The sequence below is a fragment of the Trifolium pratense genome, linkage group LG3 (genome assembly GCF_020283565.1).
Source record: "Trifolium pratense cultivar HEN17-A07 linkage group LG3, ARS_RC_1.1, whole genome shotgun sequence".
NCBI lineage: Eukaryota > Viridiplantae > Streptophyta > Magnoliopsida > Fabales > Fabaceae > Trifolium > Trifolium pratense.
The window spans coordinates 10,258,297-10,276,097 of NC_060061.1; the positions used below are offsets into that span (position 1 = coordinate 10,258,297).

The following is a 17,801-nucleotide window of genomic DNA, read 5'->3' on the forward strand; positions in this document are numbered from 1 at the left end:
TCAGAAAGGCTATTCATTCAGTCTGAGCATTCTAAGTACATTTCTTGTTTTCCCTCTAAATTCATTCTCTAGTATTTTCACAATATCTACTTTAGCAGCATTCTTATGTCAAACTTGAATAGCATTGTTCAACTTGAATATCAGTACTTAATGTCATTGTTCAACTTGGAGTCTATATCTTCACTATTGAGAAATTGAGTCTCAAACCACTTTTCTATGAAATTATGAAAACTTACGAAATGTGCTTGATGTTGAGACTTTCCTATCCTTATCAATTTTAGAAAGAAATGTAACTACCAACCGTAAAGACAATGCCAAATGTAACACACTTGAAATTTGATAACCCAGTTGAGGAAAAGAAGGAATTTTGATTAACTTCTTACCTTACCATCAAGTATTCTAGAGAAAGATAGAATTTTAGAAAATTCTCCAACATGTCTAACCAAATAGTTGATTCAAGAACCTAATATTTCAAGTAACTCTTTCTTGTTAAAGATTGGTTTTTGATTAATCAAACATCAGCTAAATTAACCATTGATGACAGTTCACTTGACATTTTCCTTCATTGAAAACCAAACATACAATCCACGTGATTCAGAAAAACTTCTTATGCATCCCATGTGCCACAATTTAGGCATGGAAAAAACTTTCTTCACTCAACATGTATTCATCAAAAAAGAAACACTAATTTTGTTGATATGCAAAAATACACTTCTAGACAATCAAAAAGATGTGTGTTTTTCTTAAAGTGAGGGGGTAAAGTAGTGCCTTTATCCATTAATTTCTGATCTGATCCCCTTGATGGGCTAAATTAGCTTTCATAAATCAACCAAAAATTTGAGTTTCTCATTGCCATCCATGAACAAAGAAGTTTGTCTCATGTCTTATAAATGCCATAATCAATCCATGATGTTTTCTCTCCCGACCCCCCTCCTTTCTTTTCTACCCCCCAAAAATCCAATTTTGTCCCTTGCGGTTTCAAACATTTTTGCCAAAAAACTTCGGTTCGTATTCACCGAAGCCAAATATTAGACCATTTCGGTAACTGCAAACCGAACATTAGCGTTTTCGGTACACAAAAAACGAACGTCAGCTTGTTCGGTATCTGCGAACCGAAATGTTCTAGATTTCGGTACGTTGGTCGCTGGAATTAGGTCATTTTCGGTAGAAGTTTACCGAAATAATTGTTTCGGTACCTGCGAACCGAAATGTCCCAGATTTCGGTAAGTGGTTATCGAAATTTATCAGCATGTCAGCTTATTTCGGTTCGTATAAACCGCAGTACCCCCAAGGGCAAAAATGGAAATTCAGGGGTAGAAAAGAATTGAGGGGGGTTGGGAGAGAAAACATCTCAATCCATTAATATGAAGATAAACTTGGTAAAGCAAAATACAATGAGACAAACATTTTATGATATATTGCTACCATTTATACTAGTAATTCTTCCTTCTACTTTAGTTACCCTTGATATATAAATGATGATAATCACCAAAATTAAAATTTAACAACTTCTTGTCTCTTTAAATGACAATAAGGCAATTTGCTTTATAATAACTTTTTGTTTTCTCCTTGGAAAGATCCATGTTTAGATTAAAGTTAGAACATAACATGTGACCTTCTTAAGGAAAAACTAAACATGCTATTAAATCAACAACCAAAGCCATCCCTATGGCTTTGCTGCTTTGAGGAAAGATGCACTCTTGGTGATCTCACGAACCGGCTTATCGGTGTACCGAATTACGTTATAAACCCATGCACCGGCCACGGCTCCTAGAATTGGAGACACTAAGTATATCCATATTCCTTTGTATTCATTGTGTACAATTGCAGGTCCTATACTTCTTGCTGGATTCATTGATGCTCCTGTAATTGGCCTATCATATAACAAACCATGTTATTAAGAAATTGGCACCATCATAATTATGTGAGATGAAATTAACCATGAAGAAAAACATATATAGTATGCTCCAAGAATAAATTTATTTCCAAAAAGGTGTAAGCAAATGATAGGGGCGAAGCCTCCTTTGTCCCCTAATATCTAGATACTTTTCGCCTTATAAAAAAAATGAATAAATTAATTAATGTTCTTAACACATAAGCATATGATAAAATATTAATTAGCTTTAGGATAAATTAATAATACCCTGCAAACATCACATTCAAAAGTACTGTAGATCCAACAGCAATACCAGCCAATTCACCAATCTGCAAGTTTCAAAATAAAATGAATAAATTAAACCAATAAATAAAATGGTCTAAGAATTACAAATATTCAAATATGGTATTTCGTATAAGCTTTGTCTTGTTATGTAAACTATATTATTAGCATTCTTCCAAATGATTCAAAAATCAAAACGTTACAACTATATTTAGACAACTAGTCAATTTAATTGCCACTTTTTATATTATAGTTTGAAAAGGTGACTAACCAACCCCTATTTTGTTAGACATGTGTTAATCAAAATATTTATAGAAAATAAAATAGATGAAATTATAACCAAATTAACAAGCAAAAACAAAAAAACAAAAATTTATTAGAATGGATAAGAACGTTACTGCTCTATTATCAGTGGCAACTCCAGAAATGATAAACATAAGATAAAAAGTGATTATGAATTCAATCACAAAAGCTTGAAGATTAGACCCAGCTGCAAGTGTTCCTACAAATTGATCATCTTTGCCACTAAATAATAGTCTAAGAGTTCCACTTGCAAGTGTAGATCCAAGGACTTGAGCTGCTACATAAGCTGGAACCTATATTAAGGAGAATAATTACATCACCATGGCCATGCCAATAATTTTAAGACAAATTTAAATCACCACAATTGCAATTTCGACAATATAAAAAATCATTATGTTGTGACTTAGATCGCAGTCACATACCTTTATTTAAAGATAAATTATCTTTCATTTTTTTTCTATGCTACAAGTGGCGGAGTTAGACTTAAATTTTTAGGAGGACTGTAGCGGAATTTGAGTTTTTTATTATGGGTCGCCAAATGCGTGTGTGCGCGCACGCACACGCGTGCGTGCGTGTAAAAGAAGATATCAAATTACATGAACGTAACTTTGGGACGGCCGTGACTACATGTATGTGAACACCAAATCTTGGATTTTATACACTTTTCAATGAAATGTGAGGTGTTCACAATGTGCAATAAATTGTTTTCTTTGGATATTATAAAATAATGTGAAAAGGTCAAAATAAGTTAGAACAAGAGTTACATTATTCAAGCAAAGTCGGCTGCATAAGAATCAATGATGAACTAATTAATTTGACCTATAATTTTCCTACCAAGCTTACCAAAATAAAAGAAAATCAATGAAAAAAGAGTTTGTTGCACCTGTTTTAAGGGAAACCTTCTTGTGGTAGCAAAAGCAATGGTAACTGCAGGATTGAAATGAGCACCAGAGATATGACCAAGAGAGTAAACTAACACCATTACAGCAAGTCCCCAAACAATTGAAATTCCGGGAAGCGTCACCACGTTATCGTTGTTCTTGTTCACCGCGACAGCAGCACAACCGGCAAATATCAAGAAATATGTGCCTACCACCTCAGCTACCAACTGTATAAACAAAAAAAAATTAAGATTCTAACAGACATAACATAACAATTCAATTAGTAAAATAAAATATCAAATATGAGAATATTAGAGTGTTGTTTTATAGATACCTTTTGCAAGAAAGAAGCAGTGGCATAGGAGCTTGAGTCTTCACTCTTGTTAGGGACATCATTGTTTATGTTCAAAACAACTTCATTGGTTCCATTGGTAGTTGAATTTTCATCCATCACTTATAGAGGAACAAGATTTGGCTAATCAAAGAATAAGAAATTTGTTTCCTTTGAGGTGAGAAATAAGATGGACCAAACCAAACAATCTATGTGGTACAATATATATCTAGTTTATTTGAAAATGAAATTTGATCTTACAAGGTTGTTGGAAAGTATACTGCTTTTAGCTTGTGATCAGCAAAAAGAACAGAGTGCTTATTTGGTCTCTTTCCTTTTTATAATAATTTGGGATTTGGGATGGGGTTCACCTTTGGTGACAACTATTTTATATTAAAAATGGAGCCTACAAGTTAAATAACTCACAAGTTTTTTTAATAGAATATAATTTATTTATTTATTTTGTCTAAGATGAATCGGTAATCCACTGAAATTAAACTCATATAATTGTGAGATCCTGTATTTAAACTCGGGCCACGATGTCCGGCTTAGCAATTTCGGCATTTTTTATTAGTTGAGCTAGGACTTATGAGACATATACATGTCATCATATTAAATCTGAATTTTTCTGCCTTCCTTATTATGTATTATGTAGACTACGCAATTGTATTGTCTTTTAAATTAAATTGATTGTACTATCTTCCAGTATTGTTATCTGTATTATGTTACCAAACTCAATAACATTGTCGAAGACATTATGTTTAGTCTCATCAAGTTATTTTGAAAGTTATTTATATTATGGGAAATTGTTTTCTGAAAATTAATTATTTTGTTAATCTATATTCTTCTAAGTATTATTGCAGACAAATATTATTTTTAACATGATCATATTTATCAGTAAAGCAAAAATATTTTAAATTTTTGTTTCACTGATACACTTTTTAATAAACTAATTAAATTGATCGTTCTGTCAATAAAATATAACACAATAATTTAAATCAACTAATTCTTTCCGTTTATAAAATTAACTTCGTTGAAACCAACTTCTTAACGTGCCGAAGGCGCGTGAAGACCCCTTACGACCTAACGCTCCGACGCAATATAACGCGCCGAAGACGCGTCCCGTGCGTACGCACATGTTTTTAACTAGTTTTATATTAAAAATGCGGCCTACAAGTTAAATAACTCACAAGTTTTTTTAATAGAATATAATTTATTTATTTATTTTTCTTAGATGAATTGGTAATCCACTAAAATTAAACTCACATAATTGTGAGATCCCGTATTCAAACCCGGGCCACGATGTTCGGCCTAGCAATTTCGGCATTTTTTACCAGTTGAGCTAGGACTTATGAGACATATAGAATATAAAATATTGATTATCTTATGTCGAGGTTGTCTCCCGACGCAAGTCCGATTATATCAATGACAGGTGGATTGTGAAGTACACTGTCCTATATGTGAGAATACGACCGAAGATGACCTCCACTCTTTTTCTACTGCAGTGCAACTCGGGAATGCTGGCAGGCTGTTGGCCTGCTATATGTCCTTGATAATAATGTATATCAGCAAGGTCTCGCCGCAGATAGAGTGTTTGTGATGTGCCTGAATGAAGACCGAGCCACTATCGGTAGAGTTGCAACGCTTTTTTGGAGCATTTGGTATCACCAGAATGATGTAGTTTGGAATGACAGTCCCAGCTTACCGAACCAAGTCGAGTGAATTGCATATGACGCATGAAATGATTGGTTTGTTGTTCATCATCTGAAGCATGATGAGAAACATATTCTTGCACCTCCTACTATTGTTAGATGGAAAAATCTCGCAATGGTTGGATGAAATGTAATGTTGATGGTGCTTTTTTTGGTGAAGTTAAGGTAACAACGATGAGTGCCTGTTTTCGGGATCATGTTGGTAACTTTGTGGCTGACTTCACACAGACACATCGAGCCACACTGTCAACGGTGGAAGGCGAAGCATGGACGCTCTTGCAGGCTATGAAGGAAGCCAATCATAGAGGTCTAGATAGGGTTCAATTTGAAAGCGACTCATATGTGTTGACTGAAGCTATTCGAACCAGGCGTAGTGGTAATTCGGAATTTAGTTTAATTGTTTCTGACAATATCCAAATTATGTTATCGTGTATAAACTTTGAACTTAAGTTTGTTAAGAGACAAGCGAATATGGTTGCTCATACTCTTGCTTGGACGGTCAATTCTTAAGCTAGTTTCCATAGGTTTGAGATTATTCCTTTATGTATTGAACATTTACTAGTTAATGAAATATGCGTTAAGTTTGTTTGATTAAAACAAATACGACTTAATTAGTAAAATGGTCCCTTAAAGACATTTTTGGTTTCAGATTGGTCCCTTAAAGAAAAAAAGGTCCAAATAGGTCCCTTAAAGAAAAAAAAATCTGAATAGGTCCCTTAAAGACATCTCCGTTAATCAGTTTGGTCCCTAAAAAGATGTCTAAATAGGACCAAACTGATTAACGGAGATGTCTTTAAGGGACCTATTCGGATTTTTTTTTCTTTAAGGAACCTATTTGGACCTTTTTTTCTTTAAGGGACCAATCTGAAACCAAAAATATCTTTAAAGGACCATTTTATTAATTAAGCCAAACAAATACAGTATATATATAAAATATTTACCGTATGAATTATTAGAGGATTCTACATTGATGAGTCAACAATGATTCAACAACTTTATATATATTCTTTTTTACAATGGAGTTGAAGATCCAATCTACGACCTCAATATTATAAAATATATTTCGTATCTTTTATACTATATTAGAGTATCTTTTGTACTAAAAGTCTAAAACAAAAGAATATATTTTCATAAAAAAAATAAAACATATCTTTTAGAATTAAATTTAATATATTTTTTTTTGTTAAGTAGTATAACGGCTAGAAATTTCACCCTAAAGGTGAATAAGTGGGATGACCAGAGTTCGAACCTCGATCCCCTGCATATATAATGCAATGTCATACCAATTGAGTTAAGCTCACGGGACGAATTAAATTTAATATTACTATATTATTATGATTTGTTCTATATTTTTGTGTAAGTCCATATAACTATATCTCTATAAATAGTGAGATCTTTTTCTATCAAATTATTATTGGAAGAATAATGCTAACAACACACTCTTTAACAAACACACTCCAACACACTCTCTTTTATTGGTTGAAATTCACATGGGTCCCATAAAAAAATATGGACCCATATAACTTTTTATGGGACCCATATAAATTTTAACCAATAGAAGAGAGTGTGTTTGTTAAAGAGTGTGTTGCTAGCACTCCTCGTTATTGGAATCCTAATCTCGTTATTTTTACTTGTTTTGTATCTCTGTTGTTAACACGCGTTTGTTACTTGCAGAAAAAATGGCGAAAACAGTAGCATTGTTGTTGCTACTCTTACACCAGTTGTTAATCTCTTTCACTGCATTTGCTGAAGAGCTTCAAACTCATTAGCCACTTGAATTTAATCATTTGATCGATAATTTTTTTTTAGCTTAAATCAGAAAAGTTGATGCGACTTATGTAACCTGGAAGGAAGAAAATGTTATAGACAAATTCAGAATTGATGGTTGGTGTAGCATCAGAATTGGCCTCTTAGAAAGCCATCTCATGACTAAATTTTACAAAAAAACAGTAATTAGTTATTTATCAATGATTAAACTCATACAACTTAATGTGTTTTCTTTTGCTTTTTTTGGTAAAAACTTAATGTGTTTTCTAAATGATGGGTGAAAATTGATATAAAAATTTATTTATCAATGATTTTGAAGCATTTATTTACCATCTTAGGAAACGCATACAATGATGCAGCTCCTTTTAAAACTGCACAAGATTGTGATCCAAGTAACCTTAGTCACTATTACAACACACAACTTTTTTTATTATCTCTAACAAAGACATCTAAACAAGGTAAAAACATTATTAACTCTGCATAATAATACTTGATGACAATTTTTTTTTTCTTCCAATTGTTTAAACTACTTGGCGCCCACCACGCCCCGCTTCTTTGAGGAACGAAGCACTCTTGGTGATCTCACGAACTGACTTGTTAGTATATCTAACAGTGTTATAAACCCATGCTCCGGCCACGGCCCCCAAAATTGGTGACACTATAAATATCCATATTCCTGTGTATTCATTGTGTACAAAAGCAGGTCCTAGGCTTCTAACCGGGTTCATCGAAGCTCCTGTTATCGGTCTGACAAATAAAAAATGTTGTCATAAAATATTGGTAAACCATATGACATAGTCACAACATTATTGTATCAAAAAAAAAATCAAGATAAGGTTGTAGCATACCCTGAAATGATGACATTAACCAATAATGTAGACCCAATTGCAATTCCAGCCAACTCACCAATCTACAAAAAAATAAAATGAATGAATAAAAGAATATGCATGAGATATGTTTAATGACTTTAATTAATTTAATTTACCGCTCTATTATCAGTGGCAACTCCAGAAATAGTAAACATAAGGAAAAATGTGACTATGAATTCAAGCACAAAAGCTTGAAGATTAGACCCAGATGCAAGATTTCCTGAAAACTGATCATGTTTGCCACTGAAAATTAGTTTTAGAGTTCCACTGGCAAGTGTAGCTCCTAGGAGCTGAGCTGATATATATGCTGGTACCTGTAACAATTTAATAAAGGATTATTCATCACTGCATAATAACATGGTTGGTAAAAATATTTTTTGGACAATATATATAGGTAACAAGTTTTCTTGGAGAAACATTTTACCTATATAAAAAGTCAGATTTTAGGTGTCAGGAGGACAAAGAAAAACTAACTTCAGTCTAAAGAGTTATTTCAAATACAATTTCTAGATAAATGGGCTTTAAAGAGTCTTAATTTCTTGTGGGCCTGTTGTAACAATATTGAAGAAAAGTGACACCATATTTTCCAAATAGACATAGTATTTACTATATATTTTTTTATAACATATTTACTATTTTTTTTTACCATGCTATTGGTATAAAATTTTATATGTTGTTTAATGGTGACTAATTTCCATTAAAAAATCAGTGTGACACATAAGATAGGTTCTCCCCCTCTTTTTTGACGCAATGATACATGTTTGCCTAAAAATCATAGTTAATTTTAAATGACAAATCGTTAGTTGTTAGTATATTATATTGATATGTTAGTTTTCTTCTTGTCAGGACTTGAACTATGAATCTCCAACTTCTTAACCAGTTCAACCAGTTGAGCTATATTGATAAATTATATTGAATAGATGTTTATTAAATTGTAAGTAATTAACCACATATTAGTTTTAACAGAGTTTTTTTTTTAGCAAATATTAATTTTAACAGTGATATGCATTAAATTATATAAAAAATTATTTACTGAATTATTTACAAGAATCAAGATTTTCAAAGTAAAAAGCTTGTGTGTTTAGTTGACCTGTAACAACGGAAACCTCTTTGTGGTAGCAAAAGCAATAGTAACAGCAGGATTGAAATGAGCACCAGAGATGTGACCAAGAGAATAAATGAGTACCACCAAAGCAAGTCCCCAAACAATAGCAATTCCAGGAAGTGTGACCACATTGTCATTGTTCTTGTTCACTATAATAGAAGCACATCCTACAAATATCAAGAAATATGTCCCCACCAACTCTGCTATTAACTGCATTCACCAACAAACACAACCATATGATCATTCCTAATTAATTACACTACCGTACTTCAGAAAGAAACTGGTGAAGTAGGTGGTTCAACTGATTTAAACTAAATGTTAACGAGTTAGAAACTCAGACAATGAAAAAAAATATTAACCTAACAATTAATTACTAACATTCTCCGTTTGAAAAAAAATACAAAACTGTATATCTCTGGAAATCAATTCTCATATGAGCTTGTAAACAAGGAAAAAAGATTTCCTGCGGTTACACCAACACGTAGAATTATCATACATCAACGTTTGATATGGTTTTAACCGAAAAGACATAGTTTTTAATTTGAACTGTCTGATGTCAGATTGACGGCTAAAGTTAAAAACAGTGTGAAACTGCGTGTATTTACTATAACAGCGAATCTTAATCAGTAAAGAAGAAAGATTAGGACATACCTTTTGCAAGAAAGGAACAGAGACATAGGAGTCTGAGTCTTGACATGGCTGAGAGGAATCCTTGCTTACATCTAAAACGGCTTCATTGGTTATGCTAGCCATAAGCAATACTAGAAAAAACAAGGAAGGGAACAACTAAGAAAGAAAAGTAAACAACAGAAAACACTATGTTATGCTTTGCCTCTTCCACCAGAAATAACTACTCCAATTTATAGAGAGACAGTTAGGCCCCAAAAGTTTATAAAGAGACAAAAATAGTTTTAAATTCTCGTACCTTATGCAATCAAAAACAGACGACATTTTTTTAGTTGCTGAGCTAAAAATACATTAAAACACTTTTACATTTTTAATATAATAATTATATTTATATTTTGTTAAACACTTAGGAGCAACTAGAAGACAATATCTTGCGTTTGATATTTTAAGTGCGAATTAAGTCTCACATTGGATAGATAAGTGGTGGTTGGAGACTTTATAAGTGAAATGACTCATCAATTTAATACCTTAAAGTTTGATTAAATATGTGGTGTTAGTATTCAAATAACTGAATTTGATAAACGTCAATTTTTTTATTTTATGTCGATCAATTAATTATTATAAATTAAAAGAGATTTGAGACATCTCATTAAATAAATGCTAACATACTTTTTTACTTGTGAAAGGAAGCACACTTTACTATTTATTTGTTAAGGAATGCTAATTACATACTCTATTCGTTCCAAAATATAAGGAAAAATTGGTCAAATAAAGTTGATGTATTTAGTTCAAAATATAAATAAAATTATATGAATTTTTTTTTCAAAACAATCTTTTTAATTAGTTTTTTTTTTTGACACAAATCTTTTTAATTAGTTAAAATTATATGAACTTCACTTATTTTGTAAGACCCATATAATTTGGTAGAATTCACTTTCAAAATAGTGAAATACACTTAATTTGAATCATGTGCAGATGGTATGTTAAAAGTATGCGTTTAAAATTGTATTACTAACTTTCCTTTCACTTATTTTATTTTTTTGAAGATATTTAGACAATGATTTCGATAACAAAAATATAAATAAAATTGGATACATTGAAAGTTATAACAAAATATAAGTAAAAAAATCATTTTGAGTCTATTTTATTTATTTATTTTTGTACATAGACTGAATGATAAATATTAGAATGAAACTCACACATAAATAAAAGATTTTGTTATGAAAAAAATGTTTTCGACCCAAAATATCATAAATATTCAGCCTAATAATTTTAGTATTTATCAGAGTTTGAACTAATGGATTTTGAATATTCTTCTTCTTTTTATGAGCTCTAATCAATTTCGAATCTATTTAATTTAAGGAGAATGTTAATATGTGCATATATATATCACATGTTAAGGTAGTAAAAATAGAAATTATGCTTTAGAATTTGTGCATTTTAACTTTTCAAGCATTAAATATCTTGTATCATTAAATGTTAAATTTCTATATTAAGATACTTTATCATGTTCTCTATATGCACATGTTAACATGACCCTTAATTTAATCATAGTATACTAAAGAGGAGTATATCATTTATAATTAATGATTCTTTTTGTAAAGCAATTAAATGAGATGAGAAGTATTTAGTCCAAATTGGTCAAAATATAAGGGAAAATTGGTAAACTAAAGTTGATGTATTTAGTCCAAATTTTTAACCAAATACATCAACTTTCTTTGACCAATTTTCCCTTATATTTTGGGACAGAGTAGTAGTTTAAGTTTGATGTTAATCTTGTGTTTGGTTTAAGAGAAAGAAAATGGGAAAAGATACATCCATTGAAATCCGTATTTTTTCTCCTTCTTTAATCATAAGTAAATATAATGTTAATAATTAATTTTTGGTAAAGAATGTGAATTATTAATTATTTTAATTAATTCTTTAATGTTTAATTTTTTTTCTCTCAAAAATTTTGTTTTGGATGATGTGTAGTATCTGAATCAGCCGAAAAGGAATATGAAATTTTGCCAAAGAGCGTAGGGAATATATGAGAGAAGAAAAAGGCGATTTTGGTTTTTATGCAGTTTTATTTTAAATATCTAATTCACATGTTGACACCATATGGAATTAAGCCAAATCCGAAATATAATGATGAATCATCATTTCCTTATGTGTTTGCTTAAAAAAAATCATTTCCTTGTGTTAATATAGGGTCCGTTTATTTCAGATTTTTTTTAAAAAATTCAAATCACTTTTTTTTTAATTTTATTTTACATGTTTATTTCGGATTTTGTCAAAAATTATTTTTGTAAAAAAAGTCATTTTTTCTTCAAAATGAAAAGCTATTTTAAATAGCTTTCTTCAAAATATATTTTTTTGAAAATTATTTTCTAAAAAAATATATTTTTATGATTGTAAACAAGTTTTATATTTTCTTCAAAATCTATAAAAAAAATCTCTAGATTTTATAAAAAAAAAAAAAAATCATTCTTTTAAAGCTTAAACAAACAAGCTCATACTTCCTCTGTATTATAATGAGTGATTCATTTCTAAGAAAAAAAGTTATCCTAAAATTAATGACATTTTGATTTTTAAGATCATTTTAATTATTTCATCTTTCAATTTTATTCTCTAATATATTACTATTTTTATTATTACTCTAAAATTAATATATTTTAATATGTATTTATAGTAATGGTGATTACACCAATATATGATAAAAAAATATTTTGATAAAAATAACATTATTTCTTATTCATTATGACATTTTTTTTTTGTTATCATCAAATTGATATGAAGTTCCCACCACCGTTAGTGATGAATAATCTCCATAAAAAAACTTGTATGGCACACAAGGTGGGTTCTTTCCTTCCAACCGAGTTTTTTCCATACGCATGAGCTAGGAATCGAACTCCTGACTAATAAGATCAAGATTCTTAGTATTCAAACCAATTCATTATTGGAGTAGAGAGAATCAGTTAGTGCCCGACCAGTAATGGTGATTACACCAATATATGATAAAAAATACTTTGATAAATATAACATTATTTCTCAATGGTTTTTACATTTTTCTTAATCTTTATGAAATGGTCAAATGGCCGTATAACTTATTTTGGAGTAGAGGGAGTATCAATTAGTACTCAACCACCAAGAATGATTTGGTCAATATTATAATAAGCGAATACAAAATTTCAGGTGGTCCGAGTGGTAAAAAGATTTAAATTCTTTACGTGATTAGAAGTTAAATATTTAACTCTTGCGCATGAAATTAAAATTTCGATTGATATGTAATAAAAACTCTATATAATATGTTCAATAATTTTTTTTTATGAAAAATAGTTATATGAATTTTAAAAAATCAATAATATATACTATAGTGAAAAAAGAATCAATTTGAAAATAGTTGTGGAGTCTCATAAAATAAAAATAAAAATGGCTGATGGAGCATTTGAAGTGGTTAATTAATTTACCCCCTGACAATGCATTGAAGGCTCAACTAACTAACCGGCATACAGATAAACTGAAACATCATGGATAGCATAATCACTTTTTTTTGTTTCCTTTTTCATTTTGTTTTTTTAGTTGTTTACATTTCTTTCGAGGCTATTGGCGGGTATATTGAGACCAGGCCTCACTTTCATAGTAAATAAAAAAACAGAAGACGTGTTATTATATCTATATATTCACATTTTTATTAGTCAAAAAAAAATTATTCACATTTTTTATTCTATTTTTAATTAATTATGGAGTAAAATGCTACATATATTAACAAAATTTATAAAAGACATTTCATTAAAATGGTTACTCAACTTAAAAAAACAGTTTAAAACTTAAATTATTTAAGAGCTAGGTTTCCAATCTATTCGTGAATGTTCCTTCTTCATTGTGTTCTCAATCACATTGTTTCTTTCGGTTCCCGCACGCCCCCAAATCATGCACGACCAAGCCAATGCCCTAGTTACACATGATGGTGGTGCTATTATGTCTGACTCATTCGTTGTCCCTGTTTCGTTCTTCCTCCACTTAAGTTTTGCACATTTAGAGGATGTTTAGAAAATTTGATGTTGAAGAATGGTTTTTTTTTTCAATTTATATATGAATTTTTAAGACTTAATTGGTAGTATTTGTGTTGTTGCAAAATTCAGGAATAATTTGAAACCAAATATTTATTTCCATAGAATGTTTGAAAACAAAATTTTGAATACATGAACAAATAAAAACGTGATAAAATTCTCTCAACGAAAAATAATACATAAAAAAAGGAAGAAAAAATAAAAATTGTTAGGGTAGTTACATCAATTGTGAGACTTAATGCTCTTTGAGTAGTTAAAGAACACACGATGAACATATAACTCAAAAGAAATCAATGTTGTGAATTGTGATCTTTAACCAATTCACTCGATCCACTAATTAATTTTCTAGTTAGAAAATCATGATTAGCACTAATCAAGCAACAAGCACAACACTAAGTCAAAAGACAAAATAATGATAACGCATCTCCCGTTTCATGTAACACAAGGTCGTGTGTACTTTTTAGTTTAGTCTTATGTTTTTGTTTACTACTGTATACAGATTCAATTCACACAACTTCACATTTTCATTCATACACTAAAAAGGAATTGAATTATGTTCACATTACTCATTCATTATCTTTAAGCTGATCTCACATTTTAGTCATGACAACGTATAAGACAATTACATAACATTGTAAGAATCTCAACAATTAATAAAAAATGACTGTGGAATAGTAAAAACATAATATGAATATGTTGAGATTGTCAAATTAAGCATGTTGTTGATTATGCATGTGGTAAGTAGTGGGATGTTGGAAAATTATGCATGCGCGTTGAATTAAGCTATTTTGCTTTGCTTCAACACTTTTGGACTTAGATTGTGTTGTGTTTACAGATTGGGTGGAAAGTGCATAACAAATTTGATCCCCTCTATCTTCAACTTTTGAATTATTAAGACCATACTTTTTTACCTTAATAAAACAACTATGAAATATAAAAACTTTTGACTAAAAAGAAAAAAGATGTTATAAATTTATGATTCTGTATCCTATAGTTTTTTTAAAAATAAAAATAAATACAACGTTCCGAGAACTTATCTCAGTTGATAGGACATTGTATTATATATGCAGAGGCTGACGTTCGAACTTCGACCACCCCAGTTATCCATCGTAAGGGTGAGATTTCTAACCACTAGGCTATTTGGGAAAAAAATACAACTATTTAAGTTTTTTTTTTTGACAAACTATTTAAGTTTCTTGAGTAACACATAAACATAATGAAAACATCAAGTGGAATCTAGTATATGGACGGTGGCGGAACTAGAAAAAATATCATGGGTGGGCCGAAAAATAGTCAATCTATTTTCAAATTGAATTTTTTGTTCTTCTATTTTCACATGTTACTATTTTGGTACCAACAAACTATATTTTTACTCTAAAAATTGTGATTTTTGGCTATAAAGGTGATTTATTGTCTCCAACATTGAATCTAAAGATGAAATATCAAATTTAAGACCAAAATTCACAATTTTTTCCCATTAAAATTTGCTAATTTTATAGCAAAAAAATAATAAAAAAATATTGAGATAGACTAAAATTGCAACAAATGTGAAAATATGGGACTTGAAAATTTTAATATTAATTAAACATATTTTTTATGTCATTTCATATTTATATACGCTAGTTCAACTGTTAATTTTATCTATTATTATAAATTCAATTAATTATGAACTAACATTTACACTAATACTTGAACTAATATGTGTACCGAATTACTTATAATCATCAATAATATACTCTAAATTAATATTTATATTAATATTTGTACATATATATACCGGGTGACTTAAAATCATTAATAATACATTTAAATTAATACCCTACATATAAAAAAAAATTTATTTTTTGGGGTGGGGGTGGGCCGCGGCCCACCTCAGCCCACCCCTAGGTCCGCTGCTGGTATATGGATAAGTGACAACTCCACCAACAATAGAGGAAACTTGTTTTTTTTATTGATAATATAAATAAAAGAAATCCAAGGGTAAAAAAAAAAGTATTAGAATTTTATTGACGAATTTAATCAAACAAAATGCCTCTATTGCCAAATGAAAACATACAAAAAATAAAAAATAAAAAGTGAGGAAAACACGTTAGGTTTTTATTCTCTTTAGCTCCACCTTTTTAGTGGAATGAAAATATATCAATTTTTGGAAAAGTATAGTTTTTTACACTGTCTTACTTAAATTTATTTTGTTTCTTGTAAGTTATCTCTAGATGACGTAATCCAATTTAAGACATCGTTTGATCACAATGATCACTAAATACAAACATTTTTTAAACCAGAAATTAAACTTTAATTAGTCATATATAGATACTTCCTCCGTCCCAAAATATAAGCAAAAGTTAGTCAACAAAAGTATATGTATTTTTTTAACTCAATTTTGCTTATATTTTGGGACGGATGGAGTATATATATATATATATATACTTAGTGTGTGTATGTGCATGCATGCCCTCGCGTGTGCGTGGATGCGTCCGTTCGTGTGTTAAAATAAATAAATAAAATAATTCTTATAACTAAATTTTAAAATAGACTTAGACTCTTATGAAAAATTAAAAGTTAACAAAAAGATTCTAAAAAAATTATAACTTGCACAGAGCACAAAAAATCTCACGGACGGTCCTGACACTTATAGAATGTGTTCCGTTTTGAATTCGCGAAAACATTCTTTCTCTCCTTTCGTCTCTAGTAATCTCGAACTCTCTAAGTGATTTTGTGTAAAAAATGGTGAAAAAATGAATATTTTTAGTTTATATATGAGGGTAAAATGGTTAGTTTGATGAAAATACAAGAGTGAAGGTTTTTTTTTTTTTTTTTACAACATAGGAGTGAAGGTGTAATTATATGGGTGGGGGGTAAAATTTTCTTTGTGCGATTGCTTTTGGACCAATATGGATAATCCCCATACTATATTTGTTCAGGCCCATCTATGAAGTTAACGGCCCAACTAAAATAGAAAGATCCCACAAGTCCAAAAAATTGGAATACAAGTCCGAAAATATACCAGGACCCAAACTCACTGAAATGATGAGAAACCATTCTACTACTATTTTTTATTAAAAAAAATTGGAATACAAATAAATGAGATAAAAACACAATTTTATTCAAATTTTTCACTTTAAAAAAAATGCAGAATGCAGAACATAAATCGTGTTCAGAACATTTCATTTTTTAGAAAATTCAAAATTATGAATTTTTATCGTTATAATACTCTGCAAAATTCTAGAAAGACTAAAAGTTGAGGACGAAGAGAATAGAGACTAAGAGGTAGGAAGAAATAAAAATAATAAATCTCGGAATAAATAATACCCATATTTCTTTTTTTAATATTAACCCTCTGGTTCTCAGAGAAAAGGATCCGATAATCAAAAGTTGGTTGCGAGATAAGTAAAGTCTAGCCAAATTTATGTGACAAGGAGTATTAAAACTTGTACACTATCAAAATAAAAAAAAACAATAGCATCTGTATTACATTCATTTTCTCCAAAATATTTATTCATGCCTTGAAAGACTTAATTTCAGTAATTACTAGTAGTATGTGATTAATTGATTATGTCCCAAACAACCACTCTTTTAGCACAACGATTTTGTCATCTTCCATTGTGTTTCTTCTTATGATTGGCTGCTACGTCCTATAACTTGTTCAGGAATTTTATATCTAATCCCTCATAAGTCTAAGGCATCCTCATAAACTTATTCATACAAAGTGGCTGACATTATATTAGCAAAAGTGTCATTGTAAGAGTGTACTGTAACCGTAAGTATAAGGCATCTTCAAAGTTCAAAGCACAATCTTTTCAGCAGTTTGTTAGCTGAAGTTCAGGAACAAATAACAAGAAAGTGAGAAACTGTGAGCTATGTATAGGCTTAAACTTTTAAAGAGATCCTAATTGTGTTTAATGCTAGCACAATAGTACAAACTTAGGGTTAACTTACATAACTTTGTTTAAACTAGTCAAGAAACTGAATCCTAAACTCATTCAATGTCAAGCC

General features: G+C 30.1%; 2 protein-coding genes across 3 annotated transcripts; both read right to left on the reverse strand.

Annotated features, from left to right (window-relative positions):
- Positions 1-1,334: 1,334 nt before the first annotated feature.
- LOC123917862 (aquaporin NIP1-2-like) lies at positions 1,335-4,032 on the reverse strand. The gene is made up of 5 exons (XM_045969739.1): positions 3,677-4,032; positions 3,345-3,569; positions 2,557-2,754; positions 2,144-2,205; positions 1,335-1,874 (listed from the first exon to the last, which is right to left on the reverse strand). Exons 1-5 carry the CDS (start codon positions 3,791-3,793, stop codon positions 1,667-1,669), a joined length of 810 nt encoding a protein of 269 aa, XP_045825695.1. The 5' UTR covers positions 3,794-4,032; the 3' UTR covers positions 1,335-1,666.
- A 3,404-nt stretch (positions 4,033-7,436) lies between these two features.
- Positions 7,437-9,986, reverse strand: LOC123917408 (nodulin-26-like). 2 transcript variants are annotated; one of them, XM_045969108.1, is made up of 5 exons: positions 9,778-9,986; positions 9,112-9,336; positions 8,138-8,335; positions 8,001-8,062; positions 7,437-7,899 (listed from the first exon to the last, which is right to left on the reverse strand). In XM_045969108.1, the coding sequence occupies exons 1-5, from the start codon at positions 9,877-9,879 to the stop codon at positions 7,674-7,676; spliced, it is 813 nt and encodes a 270-aa protein (XP_045825064.1). In that variant the 5' UTR covers positions 9,880-9,986; the 3' UTR covers positions 7,437-7,673. The 2 variants fall into 2 exon arrangements, with proteins under 2 accessions (XP_045825064.1, XP_045825065.1); XM_045969109.1 differs by lacking the exon at positions 9,778-9,986 and having other exon boundaries at positions 9,112-9,342.
- Positions 9,987-17,801: the final 7,815 nt, after the last annotated feature.

What these genes read in the sequence shown, in the direction of transcription:
- LOC123917862 (XM_045969739.1), bottom strand. Translation starts at nt 3,793, where the DNA reads ATGGATGAAAATTCAACTACCAATGGAACCAATGAAGTTGTTTTGAAC. An exon ending in CTGCTTCTTTCTTGCAAAAG is followed by an intron (nt 3,570 to 3,676) that starts GTATCTATAAAA and finishes TTGTTTATACAG; the next exon opens with TTGGTAGCTGAGGTGGTAGG. An exon ending in TTGCCACTGATAATAGAGCA is followed by an intron (nt 2,206 to 2,556) that starts GTAACGTTCTTA and finishes TGAAACTTGCAG; the next exon opens with ATTGGTGAATTGGCTGGTAT.
- LOC123917408 (XM_045969108.1), bottom strand. Translation starts at nt 9,879, where the DNA reads ATGGCTAGCATAACCAATGAAGCCGTTTTAGATGTAAGCAAGGATTCC. An exon ending in AGAGGTTTCCGTTGTTACAG is followed by an intron (nt 8,336 to 9,111) that starts GTCAACTAAACA and finishes AAATTGTTACAG; the next exon opens with GTACCAGCATATATATCAGC. An exon ending in TTGCCACTGATAATAGAGCG is followed by an intron (nt 8,063 to 8,137) that starts GTAAATTAAATT and finishes ATTTTTTTGTAG; the next exon opens with ATTGGTGAGTTGGCTGGAAT.